The following is a 23547-nucleotide window of genomic DNA, read 5'->3' as shown; positions in this document are numbered from 1 at the left end:
AAAGTCTTAACCATTACCCTAAGGGCACTGATTAGCATTTCCCATATTGTTATTATATGCTAGTTAAACTTTTACCTTCTCTATATATTTTTATTTTAATATATTAGCTTAACATTTTCATTCTTTACTTGTTAAACTTTGATTGGCATTTGATGGCGTGTGATTCTATTAGAGTTCACATTGATTGTCTGGTTTACACCCATTAAGTATGATGAGGAAATTAGTGTGGTGATCCAGACTGGGTCATTGGAAGCAAAGAGATTTGTTTATGTTTGTGTGGTTTAGATGGTAGTAACTAGTATGGGTCAAAGGTAGTATAAGTGTGGTTTATGTCATATCACACCTAAAATAATTAGATTAAAGTTTAAAAAGACTTTTATAAACCATATAAGACAATTTCAGTCCTAGAAAGTTCAACTTCACCTATTTTGATTAGAAAAGACTTTTATAAAACATATAAGACAATTTCAGTCTTAGAAAGTTCAACTTTACCTATTTTGTTATGACTCTAATATATTCCAAGACATATTCAAGTATAGTATATAATAACACACTCATTTTTAAAATAAATCCCATGTTCAATAATGTATGAACTGTGGCCATCCATCATCACACTACTCCATCACATAAAGCATATTACAAGGAAAATTTATCATGTATGAATCTATATCACAACCAAGAAATCAATAAATTCTAAATCTCACACCACCTAAACTCAAGAACCTCAATTTTATAACTTTTTTTTACATATGTATGTGTGTATGTTTCCTTTTTCATCCCTTGAAACGAACTACAACGCAGGAAATATCATCCTTACTGTCTCTGTTCAATGCCTCAGTAGCTAGTTGTTTAGCTGCCTTTTGTGGATCCTTTATTCTTTTTGCGATATCGACGGCTTCTTGATTTGCCATTACCTGGAGGAATAGATGAAAATTAAGGTACAAGGTTGTTATTAAAAAAAGGCGCGAAGATTGAACTTTCTAATGATAATAGTAAAAAAGGGAGATGAATGGAAGACCTTCCATAGACCATCACTAGCGAGAATCAAAAGCTCGGTATCTTGGTTAACATCAGCATACTGAATGTCAGGGTCAGATCGCAAGTGTGTTTTGAGGTTTTTGTCTCCAAATGCTCGAGAAACTGCAAGCTGCCCGTTCACTCTTGCAACATCTCCTGATATATATAACCCACGAATGAAAAAGTTGTTATAAATTTGAAAATAATAATAACCAAGTCTTATTCCACTATATGGAGTCGGCTACATGGATTAAACAAATCAATAGCACAAAAATAAATTTCGGGGTTAATTGAAGTACCTGGCATGTTTGAGACAAAGCCGCCTCTATTCTCAATGCTGCCACGTTCTGTATTAGGTTCATGATCGGTAGTCATCTGTACAGCTACCCCTTCTCTTGACAGAACTGCTCGTGAATCTCCAACATTGGCGACCCAGAGTTTTTGATTATTTATGAGAATTGCAGTCACGGCAGTTGATCCTCCTCGCCCCAAATCAGGACTGTGAGAAAGAATTGCCTGATCTGTTGACTCGTAAGCTTTAGAAATGGACATGAATGGATCGTTCCAGAAGTCGTCCTGGATAATCAATCACAACCATAAATATAATTAGCAATAGGAACTAAAAAGATCACGCGATACCATAAATAACATAATATTAATATCTTTAGCTTTGGTTCAACAACTCACTTCCTTCAAGATATTAGAAAAGAGATATTTTTGCAGATATGACGGTACACTGTCTCCGAGGTGTCCATCGTATATAGCAAAAAGTCCTAGCTCTTGTCCTTTGAAATGGACAAATTTTGCTACGTGATAGTCTTCCATTGGATGGTTGGCTTTCCCTTTAACGAGGCTAAATCCATATTTGACCGGCGACTGACTGCTTTTACCTTTGCCAGAGTTGCATGAAGAACGCCCTCCAACCGCCTATAAACATTGAAGAATTTATTAGAGACTTGTTAAACAGATCACAACAATCAACAATTATATATTAAAGAAAGGAAACCAAGCCACAGTTGGAAATGAAATGGAGAAGCACATTTCCTACTCAAAAAACCACATATTTTAATCTCATCATCGTCACCCCACCATCAATATATTGCCTAACCAAGCCTAACTCATCCCCACAAAGTTATCTTGTAAATCGAGGACTAACCAAGATTATAAGCATTGCCCGAGTCATATCTCTAGTTGATGCGGGAGTTCAAACACACCCTCACACACAGGACTGGACTGATGCGGGTGGAATAACAATTGTCTATGCAGCTTCACGTTCAAGGTTAGACATTTGGAGCATGGACAAATGTGGGTGAAATGACATATTATTCTAAAAACATCTAGAATAGGCTCCGAAACCGTATTAAAATCAGCTTTGGGTTCTAACTGAACCTCATAAAATCACCTTGTAAGGTGGGGACTACTCAAGCCTTACTATACATTACAAGGACTGCCTAGGCCACAACTCTAAATGATATAAGATTCCACTATATCTTATTTTTAACAAGCTCAAGTTCAGTAAGCTTTAGCGTGAGGGAGAATGATGAAAAATTGGGACTATTGCAGTTTGCGGTATTGAGGAAAATTGATTATTAGAGCTTGTTTGTAACTTTACTGTCAAACGCTCAAACCTAAAAAACAACCCTAGTCTTTTAATCATTAAGCAAAATTTTGGTTTAAGTTTATTTGGCCCCCTTTGATCACAAAAATACTATTGATCTATTTTATCCTTCCTAGTTCCTATTATAAATACAAGAAACTTAAACTAGGTGACTTTTAATAAAATATGATCCCCAATTTTCACATCCAAGTATAGTGGCACTATAGATAGCAGAATTTGAACAAATTGTCACCGTTCTACCTATTATCTGCAATTTGACTAGCCTATTTGGAATTTAAAACAAAATAAATAGAGAAACTCAAGAGTCCAACAAGAAACTATTCTCAAGTCCACATACTCTATATGATATGAGACTACAAAGAAGTAATAGCATATTCATGAAAATTAGAAGAGGTGGAAGAATTCCTTCCTGGCCTGACTTACAGAGCTGAAGCAACAGAAACTATCCATATACTCCAACCCCCACCTCAACTTTTCTGTTTATAATAATAACTCAGCATCAAACTCTTCTGCTAACCTTCAACAACAACAACAACAAAAAAAACTCCACGTTATAAAAAGTCCAAAACTTTTTCTGCAACAAAACACCGATCACCAAAAAAAATAAAAAGAGTCCTTACCGATTAAAAACTAGAGGGAAGAAGATCTGGGTGGTGTATGATTGGTGTAACAAAGACGATGGTGATGATGATGAAGAAGTGGTTCGGTTTAGTTTTGGTTGATAAAGAAAATGGAAATGGAAATGGGTAAAAGAAAAGAAAGGTTTGGGGTTATTGACTTTAGAAGATTGGTTCCCGTGTTGAATTAATTATTATTATTATTATTATTATTGCTGAATGCTGACCTGACATAGTTTCTTTTGTTTGTTGTTACACAGCTGTTTTTGTTTTCATACTTTGTTTTCTTCATTCTTTTCTACTTGGTCGACTGCTTTGAGTTGTGTTTCTCACCGCGTGTGTGGTGGGTCCGCTCTATAGGGTCGGCAGACACCCACTCCTTTTTCATCCATCTTTCCATATAAGCTTTGTTTCTACTTTCTATAAGATAAACTGTATTTTTATAATCTCTTTTTTTAATAATTCATTCATTTGACAGAAAAATATATATTTTTAAATATTGATTTAGAGTTTGATAAGATAAAAAAGAACTAGTTTTTAACCTTTTCAACTTACATCAATAAAAAAAAAAATTCTTTGGCCACCTCCTTATGGGGGTCACCCCCAGCGAAAATCTCAAAATACCCCTGCTTCGGAAATGAACTTCTGAAGCGTTTTTTTTTTAAAAAAATTTCCTTAATTCGGAAGTGCATCTCCGAAAACACCTCATGGGGGGTGTCTGCGGAGATGAACTTCCGAAAACACCTTTGTTCAGATTTTGGGGGGTTTCGGAAGTTCATTTCCGAATTATGCAGAAACTGTGTTTTTTTTTTATGTTTTATCTAAAACAGTCTCGCATTTTAATTAAACGTAAACGCCAAATAAAATAAGCAATAGATAAACTGAAAATACTAATATGATAAATAAACAAAAAAAAAAAAACTAATCCGATGAAAATAATATATACAAACCGAAAAAAATAAAAATAGTGTGCTAAAGATACAATCCGATAACAAAAAATATATAAACCCGACCACTACTGGGTAGGGGTGGCAAACGGGCATGCCCGCCCCGTTTAGGCCCGCCCCGCAAAAGCCCGCGAAAAAACGAGGCGGGGCGGGGCGGGCGTTTTTAAAGTGCGGGACTAAAACCTTGCCCCGCCCCGCAAAAAAGTGAGGGCGGGACGGGGAAAGCCCGCGGGCATTCGGCTTTTTAGGCCTAAAAATAGTAAAATTCTATGAAAAAACAAATGCCCGCAAAAGCCCACAAAAAAACGGGGCGGGGCGGGGCGGGCACATTAAAGAGAGCGGGTCTAAAACCTTGCCCCGCCCCGCGAAAAAGTGCGGGTAAAACGGGTTTTGCCCGCGGGCCGGGCCCATTTTGCCACCCCTACTACTGGGTGTGCCTAAACCTCTCGCCCTGAGACCTCCTCTGCCGCGTGTATGTCGCCGCACGGCCCGCATCAGTGACGATCATCTCCATCACGGCGACTGCCTCTGGACCGCCCCGCTCCACGATACCTCGATCCAACGCGTCCTGCCCAATCATCGATATCCGCTGGCAGATCGGCATGAGATCAATGGCGTGATCATCCTCGGCCTGCTGGTTCTCCAGGATCTCTTCGTGTGCTGGCCTAGGAGCGCCGGGAATGTCGGGCCTCAGAAGAGGATGTGACACCCGGTAGAACCATGTGACGTATCCCTCCTCACTGTGCCAGTCCTGGGTGACCCAAGTGAGACGGTACTCCAGCGGTACCACATGATCCTCCTAATGCTCCCATATGGCAGTGAGCTGCACTCGGGTCACAGTGTCGGGAGCAGCCTCAAAGGGTGACATGGGTATCCGCTGCACGAATCCGAACTGACGCATGCACCGCTCAGGGAGATATCGAACCATGATGCCGGTCCCGCAAGCCAACCAGCCAGAATAAAGTGCAATGCCGTCAAAGGGGACAATCTGAGCGTAGTCGATGAACGGCCTCCAGGTGACGTCGTCGTGCAGAGTGCGATCCAGGTATCCACGGTATGGTCCCACCGCATCGTTCCCCCTCTGGAGATCGTATCTGGCGGCCCTGGGCAAGGCGTCCACGTACGCAGGATCGAGGTGGTAGCTGTGGATGCGGGAGAAGTAGGAGATGATCCAGCTCTGAAACAGAAACAAGATAATGTATTAAAATTAAATACGAAACATATATAAATAAATAAATACGATAATGTATTAAAATAAAATGTACCGTAAGCAGTGTGCAGGATCCGACCAACTGCCTCGTCCTCCAGTTGGAGGCCTCATTCAGCTTCTGGTAGAGATATGCTAGAGTAGTTGACCCCCAGTTCCACTGGTGAACGGTATCCAGGTCCATGAAATAGCGGAGGTAGGCCACGTCGACGTACCTGGCACTCTTGTCCACAAAGCATGCAGCGCCTACCACATGCATGTACCAGCACCGGAGAGCGCAGCCGCGGTGGTACTCCCTGAATAGGTCGTTACCCTTCTACTCGGCCTCGGCCGCCGCGTCCAGGTGGAACTCAAAATAGAGGCTCAGTGTGTTGAACCGAACATGACACCCAAAAGTCGAGACGCACTCCAGGTGAGCAACCTCGTGCGGCATGCCCAAATAGTGCATCATCCACTCAATGGCCTCGACCCTCTATATTCTGGAGTGGTCCAACAGCCACCCCCTGATGGGCAGGTGGAGAAGACACTGGACGTCATGCAAGGTGATCGTCAACTCCCGCACCGGCAAGTGGAAAGAAGACGTCTCCTTGTGCCAACGCTCCACAAATGCCCCCTGCATGCCGGTGCTGATGGTGGTGTACCCGGTCAGGCAGAGCCCGCTAAGCCCTGAACCTCGCACATGGTCGTTAAACCACTGAGCTGCTGGTTTAAACAGACCGAAAATCTTCCTGGAGTGGTTCACCATTTTCAATGGCTCTCTCTCCTGTTACAAAAAAAAACAAATAAGCGAGAAATAAACGGTAAAATTATAAAAAATGGTGACAAATAAACGGCTAAGTTAAAAAAAATACCTCTCCCTCCTAGATCCGCCGAGCGACGTGATCCTGGTTGTGAATCAGCAGGGAAGTGTCAAAAGGCCCTCCCGGATAGCTATCCACCTCCTGCTCCTCCTGCTCCTCCTCCTCCCCGACTGGAGGGTCAACATCCGGTATCACCTCCTCCTCATCCTCATCCTCATCCTCTCGCTGGCGGGAAGAAGATACCCGAGCCAGCCTACTCCTAGAGCCTGAAGCAGATGAACTTTCCACCAAGTCCTGTGGAACGCGCACACGGCGTCCCCGACCCCGTCCCTGGGTCGACGCCAGTTGCGCCGCCGCCCGCTCGCGTCTAGCCGACGCAGTCTGGGACTCCCTGCCCTGTCTGATGCGTGCTGGCTGGTTGCCTGACATGTTCCTGTAAACAATCGAAATCGATTAATATGCGAGACAAATGAAAAAACAAAACAAAATGCACTTCTGATACAGTTCGGAAGTTCATTTCCGAAACTGGGATGGAGGTGTTTTCGGAAATGAACTTCCGAAACACCCCTGCGCAGAGCTTTTCTGCAACCTTCAATGGCAGACCCCAAAATCAAAATTCAAACCTATGTATACACATTCTAAACATCCTAAATATCACTATAAACCTAACCTAATACATTTTTTGCTATTTGTAAACACCCTAATATACATTTTAATCATAGATCTTAAAATCAAAATGCTTACCTATTGAATAGATTGGAGGACTTTAGAATGTAATAGAGCAAGTAGATGGAGCCTTTGAGGTAGCTTGGAACTGGTTTGCACAAAAATCTCTTTGGGGTTGAGTTTGAAGAAGATTAGGGTAAATGATTTGGGGGAGGGGGCTGTTTTGCTTAATCTGCAAAACGCACAGTATTTCGGAAATGAACTTCCGAAAATGTGTTTTCGGAAATGCATTTCCGAAATAAGTTAAATTTTTAAAAAAAAAGGCGCTTTCGGAGATGCATCTCCGAAAAGACCTTTTTCTTACATTTCGGAAATGCATTACCGAAGTCAGGGGTAGTTTGGGTTTTTCACCAGAGGTGGGCTAGAGAGTTGGGAGGTTGGCAAAGAAATTTTCTAAAAAAATGGTTTGATACAAAATTTTTAGTTTTTTTATTAATTTATAATTTTTTCAAAAGTTGTTTAAAATAGCTTTTTAATTTATAATTTTTTTTTTGGAGAAAATAAACTTTTATTAATTCCAAAAACAGGTAATACAAGCCGATCTTAGATCCAGGCTTCTAAAGAGACAAAAACATCAAAAACACTAATATCAAGCTATAACTACTAATGCTAACATGTGTGTTTAGCTTCCTATACAAGAGGCTTCTATTCATTACTCTATCCTTAATCCCGCGGGGAATGTTCATCCTCGGTCTAGTGTGCTTAAACACCACCTCATTTCTCTCATACCAAATGTGATAAATCGTCTCAGTTAGAGCCATCTTCAAGATCTCCCTACGCCATCCTTTCTTGGCTACCTCTTTGATCAGCCATATTTTCTCCTTATCCCAGGTAGTGGCAGTCCTCTTGTATCCATTCCATTGCAACATTTCCTCCCAAATTTTGCTAGAAAAATCACACGCAAAGAACAGGTGTTGCAATGTTTCCCTCTGTTGACAGAAGCAGCAGTCAGTGTCTTGGATTAATCTAAAACACACAAGTCTATCCTTAATGGATAGTCTGCCAAGTAATGTCAGCCATAGAATGAACTTTGCACGGGGATTGGCTCGGTTTTGGAAGAAAACACATTTCCATGGCAACCTCTACACTGTCTCCACAAATTGCTTTGTACATGCTTGATGTGATGAATTTCCCCATTTGATTGGCTCTGTCCCAAGCTATGTTATTCTAAGTGTATACCCTGCATTTCAATACACTATTCAACATCCAAGAACTCGTGTTTGTTACTTGCCATTGAAGGACCGGGGTTCCTTTCATAAAATAAGTGTCCAACCATCTAATCTAGAGCTTATCAGCTTTGCTATGAATATTCCATAATAGTTTCAGAATTAGGGCTTTATTCCAAATGTATAGCTTTTTGAAATTCAACCCTCCTGCATTTTTTGGTTCATAGACATTATCCCAAGCCACTAAAGCTTTCCTACCATCAACTTTTGCAGACCACAAGAAGTTCCTGCATAGAGTCTCAATTGTTTTTATAACCTTCTTTGGTATAGGAAAAACATTTATCCAATAACCTGAAATTGCCATTAGCACACTCTGAACCAACTGCTATCTCCCAGCATAGCTGAGGAGTTTGACTGACCAGTGTTGAATTCTCACCATCATTTTATCTATTAGAGGTTGACATTGCATGACAGACAGCTTCCTACTAGCCAAAGGCACCCCCAAATATCTTATAGGCAGTTTCTCTAATGGCCTGCTAAACCTCCAAACCTGTGCCACCAAAGAATACCTTGCATTTTTCTGGATTAGCTTTAATTTATAACTTTTAAATTGTCGTGTTTTTCATTTTCATTCTTATTATAAATTAAATTTATTTAATTTTTTATAATTAAAAGAAATATGATTTAAATGCATGAAAAAAGGGTAAAATTTATATAAAAAGTAATTATGAATTATGAATCTCATACTACAATTTCTTTTCATTCAAATGAATTTTACATGCAATTGTTTCTGATGAAAAAAAGTTAAAATAATTAATATAGAAAATTAAATTATTTTTTGGTTTGAATCAATATTTAAGAAAACAAACCTTGAATCCAAAAAAATTTCTGGCCTTGCAATCCATCATAGAGAACATTTCCAAGTGTCCTTATGTTTCAAGCGCTTCATATGTTTCATTTAGGTTTGATTTTTAATATTCAGCATGCTTTTATAATGGATGTCTCTTAGACTTCATGCGGATCACTAATGTGCGTCTTGAGCTTTGATAATCATTGAATGGACGACAAAGATTTATCAAGGCTGGTGTATCTACTTCTACTTAATATAAAATCAAAGAAGTCATGAAGCCACATATCATCTTGGTAAAAATCCTAGTCACATGTCAATTTATAACAATTTTAAGAATAACCCTTAATTATAAACCTTAATTATAAAAATTCTATACTAAAATAAATAATAATAATAATTATTATTATTATAATATTGAATAATAATAATAATAATAACAATAAGGTTTAAATTATATGAAATTATTTATTTAAAAAAATAAAATTTATTTTATCACTTTAAATTAACACATTTATGTCACACAAAAAAATTCACTGTCTCGATTTATTGACTTTATTTTAAAATTTTATCTTATCCTTTTAATTCTCACATTTCTAACATCATTTCTTCTAAATATTTTTTAAATTTTTATTTATAGAGGTCATTTTTTCAGTATATTCTAATGTAAAATATTCTACCACATATTTTTTGCTTTTGTCAATAAAGAAGCGGAAAATTAAGATTTAAATATATTATGACAAAGACTCTTATAAATTTATGATATTTTTATAATATGATTTTCATAGCTAAATTTTGATATTATCATATAAAATTTATATTTATCTATATTCCATAAAAAATATCTCTCAAGTAAATAATAGGATAAAAAAATATGATTATTAAAAATCTCCTATATTTCTTAATTGGCATTCATTTTTTTTTAATTTTCTTCCTTAAATTTTCATTAAAGTGCCCGTTTCAAACTTCTCACTTTCTGTAACTTCTCACATTTATAATTCTATTTATTCTACTTATTATATTTTAACTTTTATTTATATAGGTTAAACTTTTAGCATCTTTTTATGTAAAATATTCTACCATTTGTTGTTTGTTTTTGCCAATGAATATAAGCGAAAAATTAAGATTAAAAAATATTATGACAGAGACTTTTATAAATTTATGAAACTTTTATATTAAAGTTTTTATAGCTAAATTTAGATAGTATAATATAAAGTTTATTCATCTATACCCATCAAAAAATATCCTTGAGTAAACAATAGGATAAAAAATATTTTTTCTATCTCTTAATTGACAGTCACTGTTTTATTTTATTTTCTTTAACTATTCATTTAATTGTCCGTTTTAAATTTTATAACTTTAATTCTCACAAAATATTCAGTTTAATTTCTCATATCATAAATAGAAAATGATAGGTCATAACATTCATAATAGTATAATAAAACACTAATAAAATGCCATGTCTCTTTGCATTCCTCCACACAAATATAACCTCACTTAATCTCATATTCATATGCATTGTCTGCTACACATTTCACAAACTCACCATTTTATATGATTTTTTTATCATGTATGCTACTGTTACAACTTCAACAAGTAAGTTTTTTTTTCTCCTAATGTTTTTTAAATTAGTGTGTTTTAAAGATAAGTTTATAAGTAAGTTTATCTTATTATTAAATCTCATATTCAATTATTATATTTTCATGTAAAATATATTATATGCTTTTGTTGATCAGATGTAACTGAGTTTATTATTGAAGTAAATATCATTGAGAAGACCATAGATATAAATGTTGATATCAAGTCCCTCAATATTTAAAGAACCAAAGACGCATAGATTAAAGATAACTATTTCTTCCTATTTATTTCTTTATATGGATGAACTATGTATCACGTCAATAAAAATTATATCAAATACTAACACTATATAGCTTCAAATTGTGTAATCTAAGTATTTGTCTACTTTTTATTCAGATGCAACTCTTTGTCCAAATCGACTATTGGAGATCTAAGTGGTGTTATGGGAGATTTAGATCATCATCAAGTAAAGAATTGATGACAAAACAAGAAGGATATTATGTATATTAATAATTTCTATTATACTATAATAAATTAATAGTAGTAAACATGCTTATATTATTAAATTATTTGAGAAATTTTTATTCACTTTTTAAATTGATGTTATTGAACATGTGTCATATATTATGAAATTGTATTAAAAACTTTTTACTCTAAATTATGACTATTTTGAAAATATTGATTCAATATTAGATTATTTTAAAAAAATAAATTAAAAAAATTTCACAATTGTTTTTCGAATATTCTATACACTCCTATATTATTATTAACTTTATAAAAGAAAAATTATTCTAACTTTTAAATTTATAATTTTAAAATTATTTAGTGTATCTACTATGCTATTAAACAGAAAATAAATTCACTAATAATAATCATATATATTTAGTACCAATAGAGAGACTAAAAGTTATTTATTTGATATGAATTTTAATCGAATACACTTTTTTTATAAATAATATTATATATTTTATTTTAATTATATATAATAATCAATTCCATTTACTCAAATTTTAAATATTTTTTAATTGAGTAATACTTTATTTTAACATTTAATACTCAAATCATTTTCTCATTTTTTGAATAAAAATGATAGGTCATAAGATTAATAGTATTACAGATTATAAATATAGATTATTTAGAAATACATTCATCTCTTACAATTCTCCTATACATTTTTTACCATTATAATTGCATATTATAATAGACACTTTAGTAATATAGTATCAGACATTTTTTAACACATTATTTTCTATGATCAAATAATTTTATATTTTAAATTTTAATTTTATGTTTTCCTAATTCAATTTAAATTCTCATAGCATTAGGAGAATTCTGGAGGTCGAATGAACTATAAATTTCAAAAAAAATCTTTTTAAATGAATTATTATTTTTATATATCAATGAAAAAGAATGTTCTAATCATTATAATTTTTCCAAAAAAAAAACTAAAAAAAATACATTTTAACATTATTGTTTTTATTTCCGCCTCTTAGACCACTTTTGATATCATTTGTCCTCACTATTTTAATATCGAATACATTTTTTTCTTCATTTATTATAGCAACAAGCAAATTTTTGATCATATACATGTAAATTTAATTTAATCATAAAAAATATGCACGTTTTTCTCAAGCCATAATTTTTATTTTTATTTCTCCAACAAATAATAAAATTAATTTTTGTAATTATACATATCAAATTCATCATTTTAGTTATAAATAATTATGTTCAAACCATATACAACTATTTATCAAAAAAATAAATTATAGAAAATCAAATAAACCAAAATAATTTTTTTCCTATCATAAAAAATTTATTTAAATACATTCTAATTAATCCATTGCAACGCACGGGTTTATTACCTAGTTTAGTATACAAAAAAGCTACGCTATTGTTACACCAAGTTGATATACCGTAGACAATTTACACCGTATAAGTATAGTTATTATAGTGTTGGACAAATCTAAAGTAGATAAAAAAATTAATAAGTACATATTTGGTGTATAAAATACGGTGTAGGTGTGCAATTATTTGTACAAATAGCATTTCCAAGAAAAAAATACATAACTATCACCTCGGTCATGACAAATCACCGAGGTGAATGCGCATTTTATTGTATTTTTAATTACATTGTTTTCATAGAATATTAAAAATACATTATATGCAACAAATCTTTGATGATATCAAGACTTAGATGCTAGAGGTCTCATGCAAAATGCTAGAGATCTTTTTCAAGGGCGAATGAGAATTTTTATTTTCTGCACTTGCAATCTATCCCAGGGATATGTTGTAGCGTTGGTAAATATTTTCTCTCTTTAGGCCGACTTCATATTATTAAGGATTAGTGTAAAATTTGTTTAACGAGTGTTATTATAGTAAAATATGATTATTATACCCCTTGATTTAACTATAAAATCGAGGTAAATTATTATCTCCTGTAAACTATCACCTCGGTTTTGGATTAAAACCCATGTGAATAATTCTTTCTTTTTTTAAATATGACATTGTTTACACATAACTTTAAGATAAATTGTTTACAATAAATCTTTTCAAAAGTTAAGCTCCATTCTTTGTATAAGTTGAAGCTCCCTTCTCTATTTAAGTTTCAACTTCTAGAAGAATGATGCTTAATTGTCAGAACTTTGCACTTAAATTCATCATTTTTTAGCAGTATGTTTGTTTGAAGGGAGAGGAGTACAAAAGAAATGTTGTACTATTTCTTTGGTTGGAAATGTACAACAAATCTTTGAGACAATATTCATTTTCTGCATTTGCAATCTATCAAATAAGCAAAAATACAACAACAACAACAACAACAACAACATCAACACCATTATGTGAGATAGATTGCGAGGGCATAAAAAATGTTTTGTTCTAGATAGAAAAACATTGAAGATTTTTTATGTCTTGCAATCCATCATAAAAAATGATGCATGCGAGTTTAGGACGACTTTATATAAATAAGGATTAAGTTAAAATCTGTTTGACCAATGTTTTAATAGTGAAATATGATTATTTGATCTCTCGATTATATCAAAAAACCAAAGGGTTAGTTCATTTAGTTTACACTTATAAACAAATAAAAATAAAAATTGCAAAAGTTGGGATTCAAAGCGTGTCCTGATTTATTTTTTTCTCCGATTTTCTTAAAAACCAAGAGAATATGTTGTTTTTAATGTTATAAAAATAAAATATGACGCACCTAGATATATACCTCTTTTTTCTGATTGAGGTGAAGGTTTTATCATAAAATATATTATTTATAGTACTACTAATAAAGAGAAACTAAATTATTTTACCCTTTAAACACTGATTGTCTAGACACACTAAAAGCGCTTTATAAACAAAAACACTCCTTACTAAACCTCAACAAGTAAAACTTTTGAAAGAGTTAACTTTTACTTTTGACATAAGTTCCAACAAAATTAAATTAAACTAACTTTAACCCTAAGTTTAGTTGTGAAGGCTTGGGTTTTGAAAGTGTGTTTCTCTCAAGGCTCTCAGTTTGAATCCGACTAAATATGACTTTAAACGAGACCCTCACTAGTGAACAGTGGAATTGATCTTTTGGATTTGTCGGTCGCAAAGCCATTAAAATTTTGGGTGAATATGTGGTGCGTCTCTTAAAAAAGTGTATATTGGTATAAAGATACAAGTTAAAAATAAAAAGTAAAAACTTTATTTTATAAATTATGTATTAATTTTATTAAAAATTTATAATTATTTTTTATTACAATTTTTTATAGGTTTTTTAACACTTATCTTTAGGACATAAATTAACATGACTCTAAAAATGTAATTTTTATAAATTATGTATATTGGTATAAAGATACAAGTTAAAAATAAAAAGTAAAAACTTTATTTTATAAATTATGTATTAATTTTATTAAAAATTTATAATTATTTTTTATTACAATTTTTTATAGGTTTTTTAACACTTATCTTTAGGACATAAATTAACATGACTCTAAAAATGTAATTTTAATTACGTATGTTATATATAAAAGTTGTTAAGTCACTTAACAATTTTTTACCGCCAAAATCTTATATATAAAAGTTGTTAAGTCACTTAACAATTTTTTACCTCCAAAATATAGAATATTTTTGCAATTTTTTATATATAATTATTTATTTATTCTGTTATAATTTTTACATATAAAAATAATTCAATATTTTAAGTAACCACTTAAATTTAATTAAATTGTTAAATAGAAAACAGTTTTTATTAATTCCAATTCATAATATAGAGTTGAAGGAGATGACAGTTTAGAAGAACTATCTCCATTTTCTCTTATGTTTCTATGGAGATTCATATAATTTTAACAACTAATTTTTATATTTTAAATTAGAGGTCACTACCTTACGTAGTGGTGAATTTCTCTAGATTAGTTTGTGGTTTTTATTTTACAAATATTAAAAAATAACTTTAAATTTATGATTTTTATTTTCTTTTACTCAATTTTAATTGTGTTTTTTTTTAGGTGCAAACTTCAATACAATATAATATTAAATGGCATGTTCTAAGAATTATCTTTTTCTCTAAATTTATGGATTTTATTTTTCTTTCTAACTAAAGTGTTAATTTTTAATTTTTTGTTGTGTTAATTTGTAGGTCACTATTAGAAATACTCTGTTTTCCTGCGGAATTACCTGCGGATTATGGCTAAAATTCCGCAGGAAACACGTTTCCTGCGGATTTTCCTGCGTTTATTTGTCCTCAGCTAAAACCTTCGTGGGTAATATTTTTGGCAGGAAATTCCGCAGGTAATTCCGCAGGTAAATCCGCAGGAAACAATTTGCAGGTAAATCTGCAGGAAACAATCTGCAGGTAAATCCGTAGCTAATATGTGTCCAAATTAAAAAAAATTAAGAATTAAATTGATAAATTGAGACAGATCTTTATTATGCATTTATAACTGAGATACAAATGTTACCAAATCGGCTACAGTATTACCAACTTATTCTCCATGCTATTTATCTTTTTCTCTATATCTTTAACAAACAGTTTAGATGGGACTTGTCGTGCATTTTGCACCTCAACAAGAAATGGCCTGCCTGGGCCCAGCATTCGAACCTAGAAGAATAATTACATATCAGATAAGTTTATTTAGCAAAACATGATTTTGCAACTTCATTGTTGCAATCGTGAATAATGCTCAGGGTAGACTTACTGTGCTTTACTGAACCTGCATCACAATATTCATCACCAAAACCACCATACAAATACAAAGAAATGAATATCGTCAATTCCGCAACATGCATTTTTATTGATCCCATGTCCTGCAATAAAAAGGAAAATTAACCTGTCTAAGACCCATAGTGTAGGCTGTTAAAATCGATAACGGCCTCCAATTATGCACCAACGGTTCGCGAGAAATTCATTGATGTTAATCATGTGAGCGTGTGATGGCCTCCTAGAGTTGGACACACCTTTAATCTAAAGTGTTGGTACTAGTACTACATAGGAAATCTAAAGTGTTAATCTAAAGTGTTAAAAATGCATATTTACATGAAGCATAGACTTTTAAAAACAATTGGTTAATAAAAAATTGTGACATGCTATTTTATTAAAGATCTTGCTAAATGATATTCCAATAGTTAATGGTGATGTTTGGCACTTAGAACTTTATTCTCTAATGAAAAAAATTGGTGCTAACCCGGTTCACATTAGTATTGGTAATAATTCCATAGAGTGTGAGAAGAGAACTCATGGAAGCGTAGGTGACGAGCGGTGAATGAACGATGTCGTTCTTCTTCGTTTCTGCCATTTTCGATCTGCTTCTTTTTCTTCTTCTTCACTGTTCTTGACTTGCTTGTGAGTGTGAGAATGAGTGAGAGAAAGAAGCTACGACTCAGTGACGACTATAAATTTCAAGTAATCTAAACATTGCCTAATATAATTCTGACTTACATTCTGTTGCATTTGGAGTTCTCATCCACCTCCAATAAGAACTAGCATAATTGAAGTTCACCTTCTCCATATCAGCTAGTAAATGTCTTGAATAGTGTACGTCGATCTTCAATAAATATGGGGCATTTTTAAAGATAAACGCAACAAATTGGATTTCATATTCATTTCCATAAAAATTGAAAAGCCATAAACGACTGAGAGAAGATCTAAAACAGCAAGGCACTGGGTTCAATATCAAATCTTCACCATCCAAGTAGTTAAGAACCTAAATAGAACCACCAAACAAGTCAATTGACAAAAATAAAATTATTGTTAGCCTTGAGACACAACAAATAAAAGCACTGATGCTGAATATAAAGCGTACCACCCTAGGTATCTCAAGAACTTCTAGTTTAGGAGTCTTTCGGAGAATGCTCATTAATACTTCATTATTATACTCGGGACCAGACAACACAAGAAGATGTGTCAAAGTGTGAAATGTAGGAAGGAGATGGAGAGTATCCTTTGTATGGTAGAGACACTAGTAATGGAAACAAAAATGCATTCAGTATTGTGATACAGAGGAAAGAGAAAATATGCAAGGATAATACGAAACACATAAATCTCATTAGGTATTATCGCATACAATATTCATAAAAAATTTAAGTTGATGAGCAAATAGTCAAACATACCTCAAGAGTATTATTAGATAGTTTGAGAGACTTGACACTACTTAGTCCACTGAATAGCTGAATTGCACACTGAGCAGCGTATGGTATATTAGGCAGATAGACATACCCAACATCAATATATGCATCAACTAAGGAGGTTAGGTTAACAGGGATAAATTCTGTTATTGGATAACATGAGCATCTTAAAGATAAAAGATTCACGGCATCAATCTTGAGTGTCACATCATGAACATAAACTAAATTGTGAACATCAAATTTGATTCTCAATTGCCTTAAGTAGAAATTGCAATACTGATATGCTTTATGTTCTCCTAATAGCAATCATCCAAAATCAAACATCCAAAATTAAACCCTGTTAACATCATACTCCGCAATCTTCTAAATTGCATACTCAAACAAATTCATATTTCGAAATTTCATAATAATGCATCAAATCTCATTCAAAATGAAACTGATACGAATATGAACAAAAAAAGCAAAAGCCAAACTGAAACAGAAAAAAAGTGAAAGAACTTGGTTGAGACTTTTCATCAAACACCTTGTGTGCAAGATGAAAAACTATTTACTTTGAAAGCAATTGGTAGCAAGAATAGAGCATCAATCAACAATAATACCAACATTCGAACCTTGAGCTTCCTTCAAATCTTCTCTAGTAAAATCTCTTGATTTCTTATCCTTGAGTCGTGCTTCCGCATCAAGCGAAGTGAACCGAAATGGTAGATTTAGCCGCATAAAAGATAGGGTTTGCTGAGATCCTGCAAATGCGATGATTGAAAGCAAATATATTTTAGGAATTCGAGTGAGAATGAAAATTAAAAGCGACGTGAACTGAAAATGTAGAAATCAAAGACAAAAAATGGAGAAATTTGAGGAAATTGCGAGAGGGAAAACGGAGACTACGACCTAGAATTGAGATGCTCCATACGGAGGTGACACAATGGTTGACGGAGAGGGTTTATGAAACAGTCGATTGAGATGATTCACGATTAGGGTTTCCTCCATTGCATTTTGCTTTTACGAGTTGTGTTTTTTTTTTCTTTTATGAACATAGGAATAGATTCATTCAAAGTTAAAATTTAAAATTAACACAATTTACATTTAAAAAAATTAATTAATATAATTAATCTTTAAAATTTTATTAACTTTTTTATATAGACTTTAGGAAAAACAATAAAAAGACATATAAATATACACAATATTTATTCATTCATAAACTAATTTATTTATAATTAATAAATATTTTTACACTAAATAATTATAAAAAATATTAACTTAATATTAATAATCATATTTATATTTTTGATAAAATTTATAAAAGATATTATTATTTGTAGAAAACATTTAAATTTATTAAAAAAATTTACAAAAAAAAATTGTAAAAGAACTTTTAAATTAGAAACTCTACAAACAAAATTATTTTAGTACAAAACTATAAAACCGTGAAAATATAAGATAATTTTTTATCACATACTATTTAAGTTAAAATTTAAAAATAACACAATTTACATTAAAAAATTAACTAATATAATTATAATAATAATATTGAATAATTAATCATTAAAATTTTATTAACTTTTTTATATAAGCATCAGGAAAAACAATAAAGAATCATATAAATATACAAAAAATTTATTCACCATTTATTTATTTTATTAAAAATTAACTAAAATACATTATAAAAATAATTAATAACATTGAAAAAATTAAGACTAAAAATTAAAATTAAACTAAATATAAAAACAGCATAAATATAATTAACTAAAATACATTATAATTTAAAATTTGCATACCATTTATTTATTTTATTAAAAATTAACTAAAATACATTATAAAAATAATTAATAACATTGAAAAAATTAAGATTGAAAATTAAAATTAAACTAAATATAAAACACCATAAATATAATTAATAAAATAGAAAATATAATGATTAAATTTTTTTATAAATTTAAATAATGAAATGCCAAATCTGCAGGTAATTTCGCAGGAAACTTTCCTGCGGAATTACCTGCGACTTTTGTATTACAGTTTGGTGTTAATAAAAGTTGATAATCGCACGCAGGAAAGTTTCCTGCGAAATTACCTGATTTTATATTTTTGTTAGATATTTGGTTTAAAATACATTACTCGCAGTAAAATCCGCAGGTATTCCTGCGGAATTTGCTGCCAACGCTGAATCCGCGAGAAAATTATTTTATTTAATAAAGTCCCAGAAAAATCCGCAGGTATTCCTGCGAAATATTTTTCGCAGGAAATTCCGCAGGTAATATGAGTATTTCTCGTTGTGGGTTTTGTCTGCAAAATTTTGTTTTTTAATTCTTAATTATATTTGTTTATAGTTACATCATTTGAAGCATCATAAAATGTTGTTTATGATTTTTATTTTCTCTTACTCAAATTTGATTATATTTTTTTTGTAGGGGCAAACTTTAAATTGAAGCATCAAGGTATAATATTAAATGGCGAGTTCTAAGAATTATCATTCTCTTTGTATTTATGGATTTTTTTTATTTGTAGTCTTAAAATTTTAAAAATAAAAAATATATTAAAATAATATATAAGTGGATAATTATCGGTGGTTATTTTTTATTCTCATGGGAATGTAAGATTCCCACCCATTAACATAAGAATAAATTCTTAAAATTTTATGATAGTAGATTTTATTCTAAAGAATAAAAAGTAACTATGAATAATTTTTTAAAACTTAAAACAAATATGAAAATATGAGATTCTCAACCTCACATTCATAAAAATCATATTTAAATTTATCAAACAAACACCTCCTAAGTATTTTTAATTTTTTGTTATGTTATGTTGTAGGTGTTCTCTTACAAATTTTATTGGTGTTTTTTAATTTTTAATTATGACTTTTTATGCATAATTTGAAGCATAAAAAATAATGTTAAAGAATTTGAGTTGGTGGAGAGAGTGAGTTAGAAAACGTATATTAATTTTTATATTACAGAACATAAAAATAACTCATTTAAAGAGATACAAACAATATAAGAAATTATTCATATCAATATATTTTAAATTATAAAAATTATGTTTGATATTTAAATAAAACATATCCGTGTATTGGGAGTATGCCTAGTGTTTTATATATGTTTGAATTATTTTCAGTTAAATTATACTCCAGTTGAATTTCACTACAATAACCTATTTTTTACATATTTTAATTAACATTAGCAGCTTGAAACAAACAAGTAGTCCAGTTTAACATTTAGGTGACAAATATAATACAATTAACATTTACTATTACTCCATCTGTTTTTTTAATGGTCACTTTTCAAAAAAAAATTATATGTTTCTTTTATTTTTAAAATTTAATATAGTAGTTATTATAGTTTTGTCAAAATTATTTTTAATATATATTATGAAAATTAAAATAATAAATAATTATAAATATTATAAATAAAATAAAAATCATTATTTGAAAAATAACAACAATTATAAACTTCTTTGATACATATAAAAAATATAAAAAATAACAATTACTCTCTGTCTCAAAAAAAAAAAGACGTTTTGGAAAAAAATTTGTAGCAAATTATAAATTATTTTACAATTTCAATACAACATTAATATAAATTTTTACAATATATCTAGGGGTGTAAGCGGATCAAAAAAATCCAATTAAACCGTCAATCCAAACCAAACCAAACCGAAATTAAACCGATTATTATTGGTTTGGTTCAAAAACCGAATCAAACCAATAAAAACCGATGTGGTTTGGTTCGGTTCTCGGATTTAGTTTTTAGGAACCGCCAATCCGATGAACCGAACCAATGGAAATAATGACGCTCTAAATATTTTATTCTACCCATCATTAAACTCAAATTTTGTATCGGTCCAACCATTATCCATCTTTGTTTACACTTCCATCCTTTAAGCAAAACACGCATCTAGAATCAAACTCTAAAACATAGACAGTAGAAACCATAAGTCACAAAAGTTATGCTTTCACAGAACTGCTGCTCTTGCTGCCCACAACTATTGTTCCTTTCACTACCGTCATTATGATATGTTATTGTCGTCTTCTTTGTGCTCAAGTTCTCTTTGTTAATTTTCATATATTTTTGTACCTTCTTTTTCTTCATCAAAACTCATTTAGATCTTGTTACAAAATAGTTTTGATGTGTGTTTGAGGTGTGAAACATGTTAATGAATGTGCGTTTTGTTATATTCTATATGTTAAGCTTTGAAATCCCTTTTCAACTTTCTGATACTAAGTGTTAACTTTTATATTTGATAGGAAATTTATTTCAAGATGCAGTGGAAATCATGTCACTATTTCGTATAGAATAAGAGCAACTTGTAATTTGTTTGAACAAATATAGCATGAAACATATTATTTTAAAAAATAATAGTATAAAATACACCAAAAAATACGATAATGGAGAATATACAGATGAATATAATGTTTTAAAAAATAATAGTATAAAATACACCAAAAAACACGATAATGGAGAATATACGGATGAATATAATATTTTAAAAAATAAACATTGTAAACCGATCAACCAAACCAAACCAAACCGAACCAAACCGATTAGTTTGGTTCGGTTCCATTTTTGAAAAATGCTGAAAATCGAACCAAACCAAACCGATGAAAATATCATTGATTCGGATCTTTTTTCAACCAGAAACCGGTCCAAACCAATCCGATTACACCCCTATACCCTCTATCATTTAATACCCTTCCATTTCCATACTCTTTTTATTTCTCTTTTCATTGTAATTAATAAAATATATTTTTATAAAATTATACATCATTTCACTATCTAATAAAATAATAACTCTTGTCTTATTTATAAGAGAAAATTCTCTTTTTAAATTTATTAAATAATAAATGTATTTGGATTGTATCATGGATCAAATACATTGTTTATTCAATGAATTTAAAAAGTAAACTTTATCTTATAAATAAGATGGAGATAAAGCAACATAGAGATTACCATTTTTAAGAAAAGAAAAACAAAAAAATCTCTTACTCCGCCCTTTGATCGCTCACCTAATCACATAATTACATATACTCAAACATCACATAACTCCAATGTAACTCAATGCAAGACATGTGACTCTATGCATGTGGTACCCAATATGGACCCAAAGTTCCACCGCTTGCGATTCATATAGAATCTAGCCACGCTTCAGATCCGGACAAGACCAAAGCCACCAAATGTAAACATATAGTTTACCGCTTTCCGATTCACTCTAGAATCCAAGCCACGCTTGTGTTTCAAAGCAATTCCACCTATGTTTCAAGGCACACTATGATATGAATGTATGTACAATCTCACAAATATATGCAATTAAGATCATCTCTACCATCTTAACTTTCCAAATATCACAACAATTCAACTCTATGAATTATCCACCAATTGTACACAACATTCACAACACACACACATCATTCACATATGAGAGGCCAATTAATCAATTACGATTCACACAATCCAATTAACACTAGTAATCATACTATCTCATGTTAATTCTCATTTTTGTCAATTATACATGAACACACATTTTCAACATCAAGCAATTAGTCATTAGAATTAATGCTAACCAACTAACCATAAAGAATCAATATCAAAACAACATCATTGGCATGACAATATATATTTCTCAACATACATATTCAAGCCAAAACACAATTACAAACAATTTCTCAAAATACCGTAATTTACCGATAAACCGAATAATTGGTCCAAGTTCAAGTATATTCCAATCACATAGACTTATTGGAATCAATTCAACTAATAATTTAACTATCCAATTAATAATTAAACTATATTAATTTCAATTCAACTATTATATTTCTATTCCATTATTTTCCAATTCTATAACAAAACCCATTATTTCACTATCAATGGTTTACTCACAACAAACATAACAATCTAATACACATAGATTATCAATTGCACACAACTTATCACATTTATATCATCACATTCCAACAATCATCAAATACCCAAAATTGCAACATAGAAGAACATGGATATCAAAGTATAGAATTAAACCCACTATAACATACTATCATACAACCTTTTAGCATGAAAGAACCCCACCCTTACCTTGGCAAATATGAAATCTTTCACCATAGCTCTAAACTTTTCTCCAAAATAAATCCTTCAAACATAATTTGGAGACACACCTAAAAACCAGTTTGGAAATCAGTTTATCAGACGAACTTAAAATCCTCAAAATCAAAATCGCTCCGGTCAGAACTTACCTCTATGAGTCAGGCACGTTGTGTCAAAACCACGCGACGATCCAACGGTTGGATTGAGAGATACATCCGTTTTGCTAAGGTGACTCAATGCTGAAACTTGCTGCGAAAATGAGGTTTCTTCTAGCTTTTTTCTTCCACCATTGTTCTCTTCCCTTTTGCCTCTTTTCTCTTCTTCCTATCTTTTCCCCCAAATGAAAATAGTAACCTCTA

At 31.6% G+C, this 23547-nt stretch overlaps 1 protein-coding gene and 1 long non-coding RNA gene across 3 annotated transcripts; both read right to left on the bottom strand.

Moving 5' to 3' along the window:
- Positions 1-557: 557 nt before the first annotated feature.
- Positions 558-3448, bottom strand: LOC131632067 (probable protein phosphatase 2C 9). 2 transcript variants are annotated; one of them, XM_058902832.1, is made up of 6 exons: positions 3256-3448; positions 3059-3144; positions 1705-1944; positions 1317-1593; positions 1019-1173; positions 558-914 (listed from the first exon to the last, which is right to left on the bottom strand). In XM_058902832.1, the coding sequence occupies exons 2-6, from the start codon at positions 3083-3085 to the stop codon at positions 774-776; spliced, it is 840 nt and encodes a 279-aa protein (XP_058758815.1). In that variant the 5' UTR covers positions 3086-3144; positions 3256-3448; the 3' UTR covers positions 558-773. The 2 variants fall into 2 exon arrangements, with proteins under 2 accessions (XP_058758815.1, XP_058758814.1); XM_058902831.1 differs by having other exon boundaries at positions 3059-3152; positions 3256-3447.
- A 13268-nt stretch (positions 3449-16716) lies between these two features.
- LOC131632077 (uncharacterized) lies at positions 16717-18129 on the bottom strand. Its single transcript, XR_009292902.1, has 3 exons — positions 18009-18129; positions 17106-17860; positions 16717-16954 (listed from the first exon to the last, which is right to left on the bottom strand). It is a non-coding gene; the product is annotated as an uncharacterized LOC131632077 (long non-coding RNA).
- Positions 18130-23547: the final 5418 nt, after the last annotated feature.

The sequence above is a fragment of the Vicia villosa genome, unplaced genomic scaffold (genome assembly GCF_029867415.1).
Source record: "Vicia villosa cultivar HV-30 ecotype Madison, WI unplaced genomic scaffold, Vvil1.0 ctg.000901F_1_1, whole genome shotgun sequence".
NCBI classification, from domain to species: domain Eukaryota; kingdom Viridiplantae; phylum Streptophyta; class Magnoliopsida; order Fabales; family Fabaceae; genus Vicia; species Vicia villosa.
Note: the sequence above shows the minus strand (reverse complement) of the source record. Positions and strands in the feature narration are given on the sequence as shown.

What these genes read in the sequence shown, in the direction of transcription:
- LOC131632067 (XM_058902832.1), bottom strand. Translation starts at nt 3,085, where the DNA reads ATGGATAGTTTCTGTTGCTTCAGCTCT. An exon ending in GTTTCTGTTGCTTCAGCTCT is followed by an intron (nt 1,945 to 3,058) that starts GTAAGTCAGGCC and finishes CAATGTTTATAG; the next exon opens with GCGGTTGGAGGGCGTTCTTC. An exon ending in CTTTGTCTCAAACATGCCAG is followed by an intron (nt 1,174 to 1,316) that starts GTACTTCAATTA and finishes TATATATATCAG; the next exon opens with GAGATGTTGCAAGAGTGAAC.